This window comes from Chinchilla lanigera, unplaced genomic scaffold, assembly GCF_000276665.1.
Source record: "Chinchilla lanigera isolate Chin_1 unplaced genomic scaffold, ChiLan1.0 scaffold00013, whole genome shotgun sequence".
NCBI lineage: Eukaryota > Metazoa > Chordata > Mammalia > Rodentia > Chinchillidae > Chinchilla > Chinchilla lanigera.
Window position 1 is genome coordinate 26,239,864 of NW_004955414.1, and position 17,973 is coordinate 26,257,836.

The window sequence follows — 17,973 nt, forward strand, 5'->3', positions numbered from 1 at the left end:
CTGACCTGGTCCCCCTGGGCCCCCTGGACACCAGCCCCTCTGCAGCAAGCTTCCTCCGGCTCCCATCTTGCTTCCCCAGCCTCTACCCCTACTTCATCTCCCTGGGTGAAACCCCATGCTTTGGGTTCCCCATTGCATTAGTCAGGAAGGAGCTAACCACCCTCACTCACGACCCACCCAAGTGCCACATGTGCAAACTTGTACCAGTGCTGGTCAGTCAGTGCGCTCGGTCCTGGCAGCATCAGGGACTGGCTTGGGGGTGGCCATGTGACGCAATCTTGGGAATGGTACGGGGTATGGAGAAGAAAACCTCTCACCAGTAATGACACAAAAGCTTGAAGCTGTTGGTAGCCATTTGCTACCATGAATGAAGCACCTGCCCAAGAAGGAAACTGGCACACACGAAAAGGAGTCTTGAGAGAGGGAACGGGATGACAGCCAGCAGCGCAAGTCGAGTACTGCACCCGGATCCAGTACTACCTGAAACCGCAAGCCCTGCCTACTATTCTTCTGTTATTATTTGGGATAAGCTAGTGTGAATTGGCTTTCTGTCATCCAAAAGAGGGTTGGCTAGTGCCCACAGCAGTGTTCAGTTGCCACCCCCAGACCTCTGTGTGGCTTGTGCTTCCTACATCTCTCCTCCCACCCACAATGCCTTTCTTCCCTCTTGTCTGTCTGTCTAACTCCCTCAGGGACAACTCTAATACCGTTCCCTCTGAAACACCTACCCAATAAATATTCCTCTCTCCAGAAAGGATGAGGGCCCTCCTTGCCTTGGTTTCCCTAGCTCTTCTGGGAAGGAGAATCCTGATTACATCTCGACTTCTCAGTTGTCTCATAGACCGTGATCAACATGAAGGCAGGGACCAAGTCAGTGTCACAGTGACACCCCAGCATCCCAGGGAAGGCTGAGAGAAACCATGGAGGAACAAGCGGGGGGGTGGGGGCACTGGGGCAGCCAATCTTGCGCTCAGGCCCGTGCCCACCTGCATGTGCTCAGTCTGTGTTTCTGGCAGGGCTGAAGGACGCTGCCCCCTGAGCCCCAGAAATCGGCTTCACCCAGCTGTTTTGCCTTTGACTTTCTCACTTCCTCGGGCTGGTTGGTCTTGTTTTTTCTCCAGAAGAAACTGAAATAAGGAGTTGCACTTCTTTTGGACTCAAACACCGAGGGGCTGATCTGCTCTGCCTTGCTGGGGAGGGCGAGGGAAAGGACCTAAGTCTGGCCAAGTCGCTGGACCTCAGTCTTCCTGCTCAACCACACCTTCCCATTGGCCCAGCCCTTACCCAGAGATGTCAGCGATGCAGTGGAGACCTTCAGGTGTCGGTGAGAAAGCCTCCTGTGGGGACTGTGAGCTCTGAAAGGCAGAACAGAGTCGACTGATCCGGAAACTGCCCGATGCCAGTATCATCTTTCAGTGTCACCCCAGAACATCATCTTAGGAGCGTGTCCGGGTCCTCTGACTTTCACGCTGGGAACTTGTTAGAAATGCAGACAAACCCTGGGGCGTGGGCCCAGAGAGCTGTGATCTAACAAGCCTCTGGCGGCTTCCATGCACACTCAAGTTTGCCAAGCTTGGCTGTAAGGGGATGCAACTTTGACTGATGACAGTATTTACTGTTCTTTAGGGCCCAGCCTCTAAGCTAAGATCTGACTAGCGGAAACCTTATAAAATGAGAAGAGCTAAAAATATGGCATTGTTGCCCTGCAGAACTTTAAGTTATTTTATATCTAAATTAGCGACTTTATTCCAGCATCACCCTTCTCTGAACCCACTTCGTTATCCTGCTGCTTCCCTTGTTAAAAAGTGAAGTTAAATCTTGACGTGTGCTCACTATATGAGGATTATCTTTTTAGCTTTCTGAAAACTGCACTTAGACAATCTAATTCCAGCTAGACCAATGCATGGGCCCGTGCAGAGTGAAACTGTCAGTGAACCTGTGAGCCAGTGTCACCTTGCAAGATGCCTTCTTCCCTACAGGACTCGCCTTAGCCCAGGACAGAATTCTATAGCCAAGGACTCACACCTTCTAGATTTGCCTGCAAATGTCTGTGTGGTTCTCATGAGAAAATCCCCTGCTATGGTTTGTGCTTTCTTAATAGCTAACAAAGTGCCAAAGGCCAAATTCAGGAGAAGAAAATACATGTTGGGAAAGATCTTAAACTCTCTCTCCCATTTTGAAAAATTGCTCGATAATATTTCATCACCAGAGTGGTGCAAGAAAGAAGAAAAGATTTATTTAAAATACAGTTTTCTGAGCCCCACATTCTAGGAAAAATTGCCCATCATAGCACAAGGCTCAGGCATTGGGCTGCATACCTGTTGGCCAGGGACTTGTCGGCCTCTCCTGGGAAACCGGCATCCCCGGTCAGAATGATTGCGGGTGGGCTGTGGAATGTTCCCGCCGAGGGAGGGTCCTAGGGGTTTAGAATAAAAAGGCAGATGGGGTTAGGCTTGTGCTGGAGTGAGCTGCAGTGAGCATCCCAGCACCACGATGCTCAGGGGCTATCTTTGTCATAAGGACCAACACAATGTGTTTGTTTGTTTCATCTTTATTAAGGTATAACTGATAAATTAAAATTGTACATATTCAAGGAATACAATATGACATTTTGATAGGCATAACTTCAAAATAACTACCATAATTAAACCAATTATCATATATACCACCTCAGTTAATTGTGTGTGTGCTAAGAATACTTAGTGAATTTCAGGCGGAGAAGAACTTTAATATTAACTGTAGTCATTCTGCTATATATTAGATCTCCAGAACCTACTCATCTTATAGCTGAAAGTCTGTACTCCCTAACTTCTCCCGGATTCCTCCACCTTCAGACTCCTGGTAACCACCATTCTAATCAGTTTCCACAAATTCAACCTTTTAAGATTCCACATATGAGATCGTATACTATTTATCTTTTTATATCTGGCTTATTTCCTTTAGCATAATGTCCTTTAGATTCATCCATGTGGTTACATAAGACAGGATTTCATCCTTTTAAAAGGCTAAATAATAATCCATTGGGCATGTGCATATATACATTTTTTCATGTTTTCTTTATACATCCACCAATAGACATTTAGGTTGCTTCCCTAGCTTGGGCACTGTGAATAATGCATGAGTGCAGTTTATTTGGATTAGTCACAAAAGAAAAGATGGGCAGCACGGCCTTCCTTCCCCAGCAGGCATTTGCCCAAGATTGGCACAGACCACCATGCACTAAGATTGGGGCAGCACAGCCAGGGCTACAGCTCAGTGGCACAGCGCCTGCCTGGCAAGTGCAAGGTCCTGAGTTTGATTCCTAGTACCAAAAAATAAAAAAAGATTGGGGCACCACACACCCTCCCTTGTTAGTCTCGGCAGCAACACATGGAAAGAATGGCTCGGAGCCCTCAGACTGAGGCCAGCCTGGCCAGAAATAACGAGAGCCAGGAGAAAAGGTGGCAGCCTCTACATGTCCCGGTATTCCATGACAGTTTTGCCTTGGAGTAATTTTGAATTTTGGTAAATGTGACTTGTGTAGTGCAGTGGACTGCAGTTTAAATTTTTCTTCCTTTGTAGAAATGCTTCTCTGTACAAATGTATATTTCTGAAACCAGAACAAAATTATTGGCTAGTCCTTAGTGTTTTGAGGTATCATTTCACAAGTACTAAGTAAATAACAGAAAGACAATTCTCAAATCCTAGGTTGGTGCATTCATATACTTATATGCACTAATGGCTGCTTGAAGTATAAGACCATGGCAGGGGCGTAATAGATATCCACAGGGAGGGTGGATGGATGAAATACTGAAACCACCACAATGTGGGATCTACAATAAGATCTGTAAAGATGCACCACAGCCTCGGTTCTCCAGGCTGAGTGGACCGGGGGTAAACATAGGGCCACATTAATAGCAGTACACAGTGTCTCTCTGGTTCTTTTGCTACCTGATATCGCAATATTTTCTTCTCAAAATTGTTCCCAGTTTGCCTGAGGACTCTCTGGAAGTCCTGTCCATTATCCCTTCATCCTTTTAAGATGATGCCTTCCTTTTTCCTTCTCCTGCCTGTCTCCTTGACTGGTGTGCGCCACCACGCCCCTCTGTGAACACCACAGCCTGTCTCCCAATGCTCCAAGCTTGTCACCACCACCTCCATGCTGCTGGGGCTGCTTCCTACATTGTCAGAAGAGTGGGTGCCAGGAGACGCATTGCCACTTTCCTGGGTCGGGGAGTCCCGCTGGAACTGGGCCACTGAGTGTCCTTACTTCCAATGACCCCTCTGCAGCCATGGCCCAAGGGTTGCTGGCTGTGGAGCTCAAACTGGGCCCCATTCTGGAGGGCAGAGGTGTTAGTTCTCTGCAAGGTGGGAGGAACCTGTTTCCTTTTCACATTATACTTTCTTATTAAGTAGGTCCCGAATAGTGCTGTCTGAACTTCTTAAGTCCCACAGTTGTAGGAAAGCCAAATCTTCTCATTTTCAATCCACTTTCTCAAATATAAGGTGACGAGAGTTAGAGATGTCTCCAAGTAAGAATCCTCCCAGGGAACATCATGTTGTCTCCTTTGCAGAAAAGAAGCTTTTATTTGGAAGCTCAACACCAGATCCCTGAGAAGCCCCTGCTTGGACTCTGGGTCCTTATCCAGGACCTCATGAGCGCAGGGAACTTCAGCGATTGGAGCAGGGGAGGTGTTCAGAATCTCCCACCATATAAAATGAAAATTTGGGTTTGTTTTTTTTTTTGGTTTTTTTTGCAGGAACTTAACGGGGCAGGAAGGGTACAAAGCAGCATTGTTTATTGGAAGAGAGACAACCCAGGCTCAAGCTCCTGCTCATCACCTATTGGCTGTGTTGGGGAGTTATTAGCCCCATGGTCATAAAATCTAATTCACAAAGTTGCTGTGAAGATTAAAATAATGTTCATAAGGCACCTACCTCTTAGTTGATACTTTCAGTGAATGACTATTTTATTGTCAGATTACCTGTTTGTCATCCAACAAGCACTTTTTAGTTGCCACCACATGCCAATTGCCACCACAGGCTTTATATGCAGCTTGACATAGAAAGAGAAGACCAAGGGGCTGGGGATTTAGCTCAGCGGCAAAAGCGCCTGCTTGGCTAGCGCAAGGTTGTGAGTTCAGTTCCCGGTACCGGAAAAAACCAAAAAAAAAAATAAATAAATAAAGAGAAGACCAGCAGGAACTCATAGTCAAGCAAGAGATTCAGAAAAGCAACATACTACTCATCAACATAAAATGACAAGGAGTGGACCTCATTCTGCGTAAGCACAGAAGAAAGAAAAGAACACTCTAGTCAGGAGAAGAAGGCTCTATTTGGGGAAGGATATTTGAAATATGGGTCTTGAGGGATGAACAGAGGTTTGCAAGGCAAAGATAGTAGGGAGAGGTTCGGGACGAAGGAAATAACATCATCAAAAGGCATAACTGGGAATTAGGTATTAGGAGCATGGATCACAGGGTATATGAGCTAGGAGATCCTAGGAATGGGAGAAAAATGAAACTTGAATAAGAGGTTGAGTCAGTTTTTGAAGGATTTTGATTGCTAAAGAGTTTAATCTTGTGGTTTGAGAAACAGGGAACCATGAAGGTTAGGCTTGGGAATAACTTGACTGCCCATACAGTAAGCACAGAAATACTGACAGCAGTTCCATCCACGAATCCCCATGATTCACACTGGCTGAGATGATGGAAGAGGCAGAGTTATTACAACATCTACCCTCTCCTGCAGGCATCAGTGATGGCGCTGCCCCTGAGACTGGCCGACCTGCCCTTATGACCCCAGAGCGCCAGTCCCTCTAGGGGCACAGATCGCCACCCTTCTGTCAAGGGCTATTGGAAGCAACGTCCAGGAGTTTTGCCAACAAACAACAACTCATTCCCTGAGCACTGTCACCTTGATGGGCTGCTGATGAACTGACCACCAGCTTTATCCTCTTGTCACATTATCCTTCAGTTCCTGAAACAGTAAAATGGTCAAAGGCTTGCTCTGTCTCTAAAGAAGGTTGTGTCAACAGAATAAAAAAATGGATGTGCACACACTTAATGTCAACTGGCCTACAAATGCTCACTAATCAAGACTTTAAAAACAACAGCAAAAAACAAGTATTTGTTCTACTGTGAGTGAACCAGCTCTCTCATCTTCTGTCCCCTGGGCTCCTCTATAAGAGGCCACTGAGCAACAGGGATACCGAGGGACTCCCCAGGGACCAGCAGGGAAGCAGGAAGCTTGGGATGGAGGGCCTGAAGGCATGCAGGAAGAGGCCCAGATCAAGAAGGGGAAGGAGTGTGTCAACATGGCGGCCATCAGGATGAGGCCATGGCAGACAGGGCCAGGGATGGTGTCAAGCTGAATGAGTGCCAGACAAGAGGAAGGAGTGGGGGTTTGTACAGGGTGGACCTTGGTGAGCAGGAAGGGCTGAAGTTTTCTCACAGTCTGCTGTGCACATCATAAAAAGTCTCTGGCTGGAATCGTCTCTCCAAGGTCAGTTAGGGAATGTGTACCACCTGAAGCATGGCCTTGGAGCTCAAAGGTGCCAACTACAAATCCATGGGCCTTTTGTCTAGGAGCAGTGCTTACAAGTTTTTAGTTACCAACATTTCATAACTGGAACAATTTTTGTGCAGGTCTGGATGCCTGGCTTTTCTTGAAACTGAAATATCAAGCAGTCTTGGATCCACATTTCTACAGAGTAACTCCTGGTTTGATGTATCCTCCATAGGTCTGCTTCAATCATTTACGGGCCCTGGCCCTGTGTCGAGTGGTTCTTATCCAGGGCTGGTTTTCTGGTGCACAGCGGATGTGTGCTTAATCTCTCCCCAGTCTTGTCATCTTGGTGGCTCATGTGTGACCTGCCACAGGAGCGCAAAGCAAAACTCTGACTGTGCTCACGGTATGTGTGAAGCTCCTTCCCTGAGTGGATCCCAGCCTGACTGGGAGTGAGCTTTAAAAACTGCCTTTTTTGTATCGGCCATTTCTAGAGGATTTCTTGCTTTTGAGTCCTCCAGTGATCAAGAAGAAAATGTATACTGGCTAAAACATTTTCATAGACTCCATATCATATGATTTCTGTCATTCCTAAAGTGGGGCCCGCATGATTCCCAATGTGCACATATGTCAATGGGCTGCATCTATTTGATGGCTGAGATGGGTCAACTATGAACTTTTTATGTCCCATCTCAAAAAGTAACTGTGGTGGTAGTGGTAGAGTGTATATCTGTTTCTAAGAATTGACATACTCCCTATTTCCCAGAGCAACTTGAAACAACCAACAGTAGAGTGTAACATATAAAAACAAGAGACCATAAAAATAGGGGAGCAGTCTAATAAATATAAATATCCATAGCAAAGAGAAGCACTTGCTCCTTCTACCCATCTCTGGTCTGGCTCTGAAATTAAACTATTTGACCTGAAATCCAGTGAAGCTGTGATCCACATGCTCCAAGCTCTGAGGAGGACTGTGCTAGAGAACTGTTCCATGGGTCAAAACCCAACAGAAAAGGATCTTCATTCCTTTTTCTCACCTCTCAAAGGACATGAAAAGGGAACAAATTTAACCTCTATCCTCACATCTCTCCCCTTTAAAAATTTCCTCTGCTTTTCTCACACTTGGAACTCTGGTGACTCTTCCCTTGTTTACTCTTCTTGCCCAAATCCTCCGTATCCATCCCTCTATCATCCACCCATCCATCCATCCATCCATCCATCCATCCATCCATCTATCCATCCATCCATTCATCCACCTATCCATCCATCCACCCATCCATCCATCTATCCATCCATCCATTCATCCACCTATCCATCCATCCACCCATCCATCCATCCATCCATCCATCCATCCATCCACCCATCCATCCATTCATTTATCCATCCATCCATCCATCCATCCATCCATCCATCCATCCATCCTTCCATCCATCCACCTGTCTATGCAACTGTCCATCCATCCATCCATCCATCCATCCATCCATCCATCCATCTCTCTTCTCACGGCATTCATCTCTCTCTCATCTTTTACTTCTGAAGCTCCATCCGCTTATTAACTGTGCAGATTTCTTAACCACTATTTTTATGATTGACTCAACAATTTTACAAGTCTTACTGAGGAAGGATCTGCTCTCAGAAAGAACAGACACTGTGCTGCCAGTGACAGGATTCTCTTTGGACTCCAGGAAAGGTTTAAGGTCTGTGAACACTTCCATGTTATTACTTACTCCTTACTCTGTCCATTTATGGAATGTCTGTCATGGCCAGGGTCTGTGCTCAGTCGAGGGGCAGATGAGGCAGGCAAACCACGCAGTGCTTCCTATCAGCACAGCGGGAGGTGCAAGCAGTGGCAGGACCCATCCCTTTCAGTGGGTAACGGCCTCAGCATTGGCACCCACAAGGTAAATTGCCCATGAGGCATTGGAAGGAGCTGTTTTCAGGTAGTTTTCCCTGCCTGCTGGCTAAAAGCTATTCACGGCAAAGCTCTCTGTGGTGACGCCCTTGCATGGGGCTGCAGGTACCCTCCCTTGGAGGAAAGTAGGGGCAGAGGTGTGCACCCAGAAAGAACCAAGCCAGGGGTGGTGAGTACCACACATGTAGCCACAGATACACACAGTTCCAAGCTGTTCACAAACTAGGAAGCTCAGAGCTATCAAGGGGAGATCTCTCATCCCCGATGGAATGTCCTGGAAGGCTCTTCACCCCTCCAATGTGTGCAAAATACACAAGCAAGACAGTCAAAGGGCTCTTTCCCTAATGAGCTCACAGATTGGTTGGGCAAACTGTGGCAACTCTAGTTTTCTACAAAACTATTTTTGGTGTGGCTGTTGCTTATTCTAGCAGGGACCGGAAGAGAGTAATGTAGGAAGGAGAGGGTAGGAAGATTCCAGGGGCCCACTGGGGTGAATGCTTCTGGGTTTTAGTACAAAGACCCAGCTCTGCTCTCACCCTGAGCTAATAGAAGGCAGGATTTCAAGAACACTTGCTCAGAAATGCATACAACTGAATATGGAATCTGCTCGGCAAGTCACTGACTTTGGGACTTCAGGGTCTTCAGGCTCAGAAGCCACATTATTATAATACAGCTCTCCTCTTATTAGCTGTGTGGTTTTGAGCAAGTTACTTACCTCTCTGTGCCTTGGTGACTTCGTGTGTGAAATAGCTATTCCACAGAATAGAATTAAACACATTGATACAAAAATATAACTTCCAAATGAAATACAAGATGCCCAATTATATTTGAAATTTAAATGAACAATGAATACTTTTTAGTGCAAGTCTATCTCTATATTGCATGGATCCAGGTATGTTTTCACTCACCAAACCTGGTGACACTGGATGGAAAGCCTGTGGAGGGGACTTGGTACCTGGTCAAGCTCCATAAGTGTTGGGTGTTAGAATCCCCTATCACCTTTGCACCTGAGCTCATTGCTTTGGAATTTGACCTCCAGGAAACTTGCTGTTACTTGTGGGTCTGACCCACCATGAGCTAATGTAGGAGGTAAGTAGGAATAAATTCGTCCTTCTGGCCAGGCAGCGATGCAGCATCTGCATGGGGCAGCTGGCCACACGAGTCCAAGTGCTCCACGACTCCCAGGAAGCCACTGGCACCTGCCCCATCCCTTTCTCTCCTGCTGCTTCTCAAGGAGCAGATGCCTGGTGAGGATCACGTGGATCGTGTGGTTCACAGGCACAGGCAGCAAAAAGTGAGTGTGGATCGAGGGGAGGGACAGCTACTCAGAACTGCTGTGTGCTGGGCTCTGTGTTTCTCACTTAATCCTGCAAATGAACCTCAAGATACCCACCTACAAGTCAGGGATGATAAAACCTCCCGATGTCATAGCTTCGTGATGGTGAAATGAGAAGATAAAAGTGAGGCCCTGAGCATGAAGTTGGTCACTGGTATAATTCTCTCCCTCTTTCCCCTATTTTGGTCCCTAACTTGTCACATGGCTGTGCTGCTTGTAAATGTCGAAGGTGACTAAACATGGGTGTGTCCTTCCCACTGCCACACGGCTCCTCCAGCTGCCTGCCCTGCCTTGGTCTCATCTACCCTGCATCCTGGCATCCTGCATGCCTCTGATACTCCTGTCATGCTCCCAAGCCATCTTCTAGAGAAAGGTGCCTCTTTCTCCGGGGAGCCCCGGAGCCAGCAAGAGGCTGGATACATAGCAGGAGGGAAAGCTGCAGGGCGGAGGGTGCCCTCTGCCACTGCCCTCTCACTGGCCCTTGGGCCCAGCCTCCCCAGTGGTACATTTTCCTCTTGGAGTCAGCCAAGCACTGCAGGGCTGAACCGTCTCCCAGCAAGCTCACCCAACAATAGACCAGCGGGTCACATTTTGTTCCCCTTAAATAAATCTTATAGAAACACTTAAACGTTTATTTCACTCATAAAGTCCCAGGAATGCACAAGTTTCTTAAGTGCCTGAGCTCAGGGACAAATAAAGTTGAGTGTCACAGACTGGAATAGTAGCTGCAATTCCCCCATGATATCATGTGACTAGGCCTGGGCCGGGGAACTGGAAAGAACAGCCCCAGCCCCAGGTCAGGTGAGTATGGGGGGCTTAGCTCCTGCCCAGGCCGGATGTCAGTCAGTAAGGGGTAGCAAGGAGCCAGGTAGTCTCAGACTGGAGTCCCAACTCAGTGACTTCCTGCAAGTCACTTAACTTCTCTGACTTTTATGTTCTCAAACATTATATGCAGCCAGTAACCTCCATTTCCCAGGCTCGTTTCAAAGATAAAAACAGATAAAGCAATAATACTGTAGTCACGACGGTGGGGGTGGTGCAACGGTTCAGTTGTTCAGTGTACCCCCAGTTTCCTCTCTTGGGGTCTGGAGGGTCAGCAGGGACAGCCTCAGGAAAAGCCTGAACTAAATTCAAACCCAGGCATCTTGACCTCAATTACCAGAGTTTTATCTACCTGTATCTATAAAGTACTAAGCAAGGCACCAAGCCCAGCCCCAAAGGGGAATTGGTGCTCTTACAGGACACAAAGACTCTCAGAGGACCTGTTAGAAAATATTTATTCTAGCGGTAAGTCCTAAAGCCACAGGAGGGAGCACAAGTGCCTTTGCTGAGGTCGGCTCCTCACCTCCAGGCACTGTGGATGGCTCTCCAGTTCCTCACAGACTGCTGAGTATCCACCCTGTGTGTCCCCCGTGTGCCCACGGCCTGCCCTGCTCCTAGTGGGCCCTCCTGCCATTGCTCACTCTATTCCTAGATGCCATTGATCAACTGTCACCAGGCTGTCCTGCTTTCATCATCACACCATGCATATTCTCGAGTCCCTCAGCCAGCCAGCCATCCTCCCAGCATCATATTCTGTCTTCTCCTAGTGCTGTTCCTTCTTCCACCTCATCTTTCTGTCAGTCCAGCTATTCAGTCATGCAGCAGGTCAGTGATGCCCTCAGCCTGTCATACAATCCGGCCAGTGAGACATCTACCCATCCACTCATCCTCCCCTGTGCTCCTACTACATGCCAGGGTCTATGCTGGTGTAGAGATAAGCATGTGACAGATGCGGCCTTGACCCTGAGTAGCTTATACATAGTTTGACAGGGTGTCAGAAAAACAGGGAACAGCAAACCACTCCATTGTTCAAAATGGAAACTGCAGACAAGCACTTCCAATGTGCCATCTGCCCAGCGGTGGCAAACCTATGGCACGCGTGCTGCAGTGGCTGTTTGTATCACTGAAAGCTCTGAAAGGTTTGCCATCACGGATCTGGGCTGTCCCACAGCTTTGATCTCATAGCTCTTACTCTATGACTGTCCTCGTCACCTTTCCTGGAGCTCCCTCTTCTCCCTAGAGGATGGCGCCTTACATACCTGCTCCCAGTGTCTGAGGCCTCTGGTGCTCCAGACCCTGGTTTACTTTTGGGTAGCATCAGAGAGAGGCAGAGCTGGAAGGAACACCTTGGTAGGAAACTTAGGTTTGAATCTCTGCTCAATCTCAACACAACTAGGTGACCTTTGGCGATTATATAACCCCTCAGACTCCGTGTCTTCTCCAGTGAAACAGAGATAATATCTGCCTTGGAGGAAGGAGAGCACACAGCAAGTGCCGAGCAGATCTCTCCAGAATCTCATATGTCAGGTTCTAAATCTGTGTTGATTACTTATTTGAAATTATTTCACTGTAGATCTTAACTGAGGCTGTTTTTACAAAAGTTGTGGTAAGACAAGTAGAAATGACCTCAAGGAAGACTATTTCAAAGTCCTACCTGGCAGCATTCAAGCACTTCCTCCTTGGTTTCTGGTGGTTAGAGTGCACTTACTGGCTTCAGCTTTCTCACCTGTAAAATGGATTACTAACAGTATACCTAGCTCTTGGCATTTAGTGTGCAGTTCCTGAGTGTTAAGTGTTTAGGGAAGTGCCTGGCTTTCAGGAAGCAGGGATGAGGTTTCTCACTCTCAAGTTTGGAGTTTCTTTAGTCCTTACTGGGTTCTGAGTATTTTATATGGATTATGGATTTCGTCTTCATCTCATTCCTGAAAGAGGATTGGTTCTTTTGAGTCCTAAGCTCTTTTCCCTCAGTGGGGAGAATACACTTCACAAGGAGTCTCCAGCAAAGGGTAGAGAGAATCTGGATAGGAACCAGTGAAGACACTGCCTGAACAGTCAGGGCAAATGAGATGGAGAGAGAAGCTGGGCTGCTGCTTAAGTAGTAAACTCTATTGCTCCACTGTAGACATCTCGGGGGAGCGGAGAGCAAGACTCCTCCAGTTCCTACTCAGAGAAGGTCATGAGGGTCAGAGAGCAAATCAGGTCAGAGAATGGATGTTCAGTTGTAAATCCATTAGGATACGAGCTCCCCAAGAGCAGAGCTTGGTTAATGCTGAACAAACACTTACTGAACAAATTCAATAGACATTTGTTGAGTAAATGCGCCTTATTTCTCTATTTGTGGAACGCCTGCCGTGCAGAAGTGAGCAGTCATCCATTTCCTGTGTGTTCAAACCCCGCTGCCTGATAATGGGGTATTTTCTGAACTAGAAAGAAGAAAAACAAAAAACCATAGCCCCTGTTCTGTGGCTTACAGCTGAGATGCTGTATCTAGGCTTTGCAACTTCCTTCTCAATGTGACCTTAGAAAACTGGCTTAACCTTTCCAAGCCTCAACTTCCTGGCCTATAAAATGAGCACAGTCATAGCTCCCTTCTAGGAACGTTATTGAGTTAACTGAGATCATGAGTAAAGAGGTGGTCATGAGATCCTGGTAAAGAGGTGGCATGTTGGTTTCTTTCCTCTCACTTGGATAAGATACCACTGCTCTGAGTTTCCGGTCTGCTGGGGAGGTGATCTTCATCCTGCCTGCTTCACAGTATTGGAGGTTCAACTGCATTGACAGATGTGGAACTTTTTGCAAACCACTTTGTGCTCGGTTAGGGACTGAGCACCTCCTATTAAAGTGGAAAAGCCCCTTTTATTCTGTTTTTATTTTTCCAATCTGCCCCATGTCATACAACCTCATTTGTTCTCGGATGCCCGCACTTCACTTCCTGGGTCTTCATCCATGCCAACATCTTGGGCACTGTTTCCGCTTCCGGTTCAACCCACCTGTTCCCCAAAGTCAGAGGACCTGCCCTGTCCCATCAAAAGCCTGCAGTTCTGATTCTGTACTTCTTGCCTCTAAAAGCCTATAAAAACCCCAGACCACCAGGGGGCGGGGCCTGGCTTTCTTTGTTGTAGAAAGCAAGCTCGTCGAAGACCACTGGTATTAAATAAACCTGATGACTGCCTCCAAATCCTGCATGTCGGTTCGGTGTTCCTGCTTGCCGCAGCACTATGAGCTGAGTACTTTGTTTAGTACTTTATTGGTACAGATAGATAAAACTTTGGTAAAGGAGGTCAAGATGCCTGGGTTTGAATTCAGCTTCAACCACTTACTTAGCTGTGTTATCTAGCAGTCATTTCTTTTCTCTGTTCTTAAGTTCTTCATCTATAAATGGAAATAGTAGTACTTACCTCACAAAGGCATTGTGAGGGATAAGTGAGATAATGTATACAAAGAGGCTAGCCTAGTGCCTGGTACATGGAACCTACTGCTCTGGTGGCACTTCTCTAATTCTGAGCCCAAAGAAGAGGAGTTGCGATGGCTGGAGGTTCTAGATGTCCATAAACAGACCTCTTCCTTAGGGTCACACAAAGATAGCTGCTTCTCCAGAGGATGCTCCAAGCTTTTCTCAGTTACTTTAAATTTGAGGGAAAGGGAGAGAGTGGATGCTACTGGTTAGCGCAGTGGTACAATGATCTTAACCCACAAGATTCCACTGTATAACAGGTTAAGCATCAATGTCTGCCCAGGGCATCAAAAAACAAGCACAAAGTATTTGCTTGGGGAGACCTGGAGGCTTGTGGATGTGGCCTAAGCCAGGCCATAGCCGATGATCCATGTTCTAGGATTCACCGTGCCCCACACTGAGCTGTTTTACCATCTGGCTGAAGGGAGTGAGGCAGTCACAAGGACAGCACTGTGTCTCTGTGGGTTGTGTGACCTGGGGCTTGCTTCCTGGCCCCATGCCTTGTGCCCCTGAGAGGACAGCAACTGGAGAGAACTCGAGGAGATCCAGTGCCATAAGATACCGTGCCTCAGAGGTCACAGGACAGAATGTTCGCCCGAGCCCAAGTTAACCAACCCCTTTCAGACAAGTAGCACTGGGAGCCAGGAAATGTGCCCCTGTCCAAGGCCCCAGGGCTCTCACAGATGGCGAACCAGCTAACTCACCAGTGTGGAGCACAGAGTAGGAACATGATATCTGGGGCCAAGCTGCCAGGATTCAGACCCTGGCCCTGCCACCTGTGAGTTGTGTGACATTGGAGGAAGGTAGTTGATTTCTCTGTGTCTCAGTTTCCTCAACTCTGAAACGATAATAACACCTACCTCATAAGGCTGATTGGAGGTTAAGTGAATTAGTGCAGTAGAATACCACCCGGCATCCGGTCAGCTGTCATTGTTAAGTGGCTTTGTGGCAATTAGGGCAGGGATAGGGAATGTAGGGAGCACTGGAGCAGACAATATGGAGGTAACACTGGCCTGTAAGCTCACCAGGACCTCCCCTGAAGGCTGCCAGAAACGCTTGGAGGAGAATCAAGGTTGTTCAGAGGGAAGCCAGAGCCAGTGCAAATTGGGCAGACACAGCTAACACGAATGCCCTGGTACCCCAGGTTTGCAAGGCACCTCTGAGGACGTTGTACTGTCCCAGTGAGTTAGAGTCTTAAAGTAGTTGCTGATCAAAGGCCAGGAAACCTCTGATGCCCTGCTCAAAGTGCCTCTGGGGTCTGGGCCTGTGTGGTGAAACGGGACAGGGTGCCATGTGCCCTGAGAAGGAGGAGCGGAGGTCCTAGACACTGTCATAGGAGCAAAGACTGATGAACTGGAGGAAGAGAGACACTGGTGCAATCCAGGCACCCTCCCTTCATACACAGGGTCTTGCCCACTGCAGGCTTTGTGCAAGCAGAACCGAGAGAGCCTAGTGGCGAGGCAGATGCCAGCTTGCCCAGGACAGATGTGGCCAGGCAAAGCCCAGCCTTCCTCATGAAATAGTGAGCTCCTGAGCCTGGAAATATTCCTACAGATTCACAAGATGCAACCCCTGGGACTCCAGTTAGGTAGGTCCAGGTTAGCTCAGATATCTGGGGTTTGATAAGTTTCTAAGGTGACTGGTTTGGGACTCAAGTGACAGAGAGCGTTGCGTTTCTTGGAGGAGTTTAGAAGTGGCCTGGAGTCCCTCTAGCTCTGATGGTCTGCCATTCAGTGGTTCCCTAAAGCTGCAGGCTGACTGCATCTATTCCTGCCAGAGCCCCTGAACTACAAACTCTTCCCTTTAAGACCCATCTTGTTCATGAGCCAACCCTGCAAACACTGCTCAGAACACAGCCTTGAAGAGCACACTGTGAGAGGCTGTTTCTCTGTGGAATTTGATTACGGCTCTGATTAGGGAAAGAGAGAGACAGAGACGGAGAGGACAGGCAGGAGCACAAATAGACTCTAGTCCTGCAGCTTCTGTGTTTTTGTGTGAGAAGGCCTCAGCTAGCACTCATGACGGGGATGGGAAATGGGAACTGGGGCCAGAGCACGCAGAACTAGGACTGGACCCCAGGGAACTGTAAACTCAGAAGGATGCTCTGTCTGTGCCTGCTTCATACAGTGGGAATTCACACAGTGCTGGGACTTCCGGATGAGCCCTCCTGGCCAGCCAGCTTCCCTGGCTGCCTGCTTCCGCCACTCCCGGGGATGAAGGCTCCAGTCCCTGGAGGCTCCGGCTGGGCTCAGGAGGCCTGATCCTCCCCTGAGGCCATGGCCTCCTGCAAAATCCAATTTTGGTAGTTTGATGCACGCAAAAGGAGGAGAAGCTCTTAAGTGACCATGTCCAGCTGCCTTCTGGAGAGTTCAAGGAGGCCCAGAGCCTGGCAGAGAGTAAGAGAATGTACAGTCCCAGGTGAACCTTTAGTCTGAGGTCCAGCTGCCCCAGCTCTTCGTGTGCTTTCGGGCTGGGCTGACCAGGTAGCATCTAGGAGACAACAGCTAATACTGGTCTGGGTAGCACACAAGGACCCACAGGGATGACTAAGTTTACAGACTCTGTTCAAAGTCTCTGGACCAGGATGTGGAGGGGGTGGGATTCAGGCCAACTGGTCTCACCGAAAAGCCTATACTTTTAAATCCTATGCTCTGTGTCTTCCCTGATAGGACCTGGGCTTCCCGGCTCCTAACCCACCTGAATTTCTCACAGGTCCTTCGGCTGAGGTCTAGCAATGCAGAAGCCATCAGTCTTTGCAAACTTAATAGGTATCTTGATTTCCTACAGGCACAGAGAGAGAAGGGCCTTCGGACACCATCAGAGCACTGCCCATCATTTTGTAGAAGTCTGGCTCTAGCTCAAGGTTACAGGTTACTGAGCTTGTGGGAAGCTAAAATCTGGAGCACTGGCCAGCCAAGCAAGGGTCTGTGCTGTGAACTGCACCATCAGCTCCTTCCTTTGCTGGGCCATCCCTGGAAACTCACTTTCACCTTGGCCTAGTGGAGCAGCACCTACGTGAAGCCACATGGATAGGAAGAGCCAGCAAGTCTTTCTGGGGTCTTCTTTTGTGCCTCTTGAGAATATGGTTTGAAAGGTTTTTTAATTAAAGAGGTCAGGAACCAGAATATAAAAGCTAGTCTTCACTGCTGATGGAGTTGCATCTTGTCTGATTTGATTATTATTATTATTTATTACTATTCTTTAGGGATACTTATGTTCTTGGGAAGTTGAGGAAGCTTCCCAGGATTGGGGAGCTAGATTTTGCATGAGAATCTGACTGTAGGGCACTCTCTCTGTTGGTGAAGTGGAAGGGGTCAGTAGTGGCCACTGCGAGAGAAGTCCAGCCTGGGGAGTGAGACAGAATCCAGGGAAGTTGTGACCTGAGGAGCTGGAAGCAGACACATTTGAATCTGTATGAGTGTTCTGCTTGGTGTTGCCATTTCCTGCTTGGCAGCTTTGAGAGTTGTTGATAAACACCACCCACAGTGGCCCAAAATGTCCATGGCGGATATGGGATGCTTAGAAAAACCCTAACCTTCAGTCTGTGGGCAGAGAGATGGTGGCTCGACCTACTGTCATTTAGGCATTTAAGGACAGGGCATCCCTCACCCTCAAGGCTGTCAAATTCTGCATCACCTCAGTCCCATGAGCTTGGGTCAAGAAGGGCTATTCTTTTGTAAGTATATGTTCTCTAAGTTCCCACAGTCACGAAGTATAAGAAAACAAACATCATTACATGCAAATATTCAGCCGCAGTCTGCCCGTTTGGAAAAATAATGCTCACTCATACATTCTTCCCTCACTTAGCAAGTGTCTCCCATCTGGCTCTGGTCAGTTTGGACGGCTGTCAGGCATAACAAGATGATACAAGCTCCCTGAAAACTAATTGCACAGTCCACGGAGGCAAAGAAAACAATGTCAGAGAACTTCACGTGCAAGGTCTTCCACCAGTGAGGATCAGAT

The 17,973-nt window shown here is 47.8% G+C and overlaps 1 protein-coding gene across 5 annotated transcripts in view; it reads right to left on the reverse strand.

The window, feature by feature from the left end:
* Positions 1–17,973, reverse strand: part of Mrvi1 (murine retrovirus integration site 1 homolog) — a 112,422-nt gene that overhangs the window by 54,638 nt on the left and 39,811 nt on the right. For all 5 annotated transcript variants that reach the window (XM_013511909.1, XM_013511910.1, XM_013511908.1 and 2 more), the window contains 2 exons: positions 2,319–2,416; positions 1,285–1,355 (listed from right to left, as the gene is read on the reverse strand). In XM_013511909.1, coding sequence (XP_013367363.1) covers positions 1,285–1,355; positions 2,319–2,416 — 169 coding nt within the window. The remainder of the gene's footprint in view (positions 1–1,284; positions 1,356–2,318; positions 2,417–17,973) is intronic.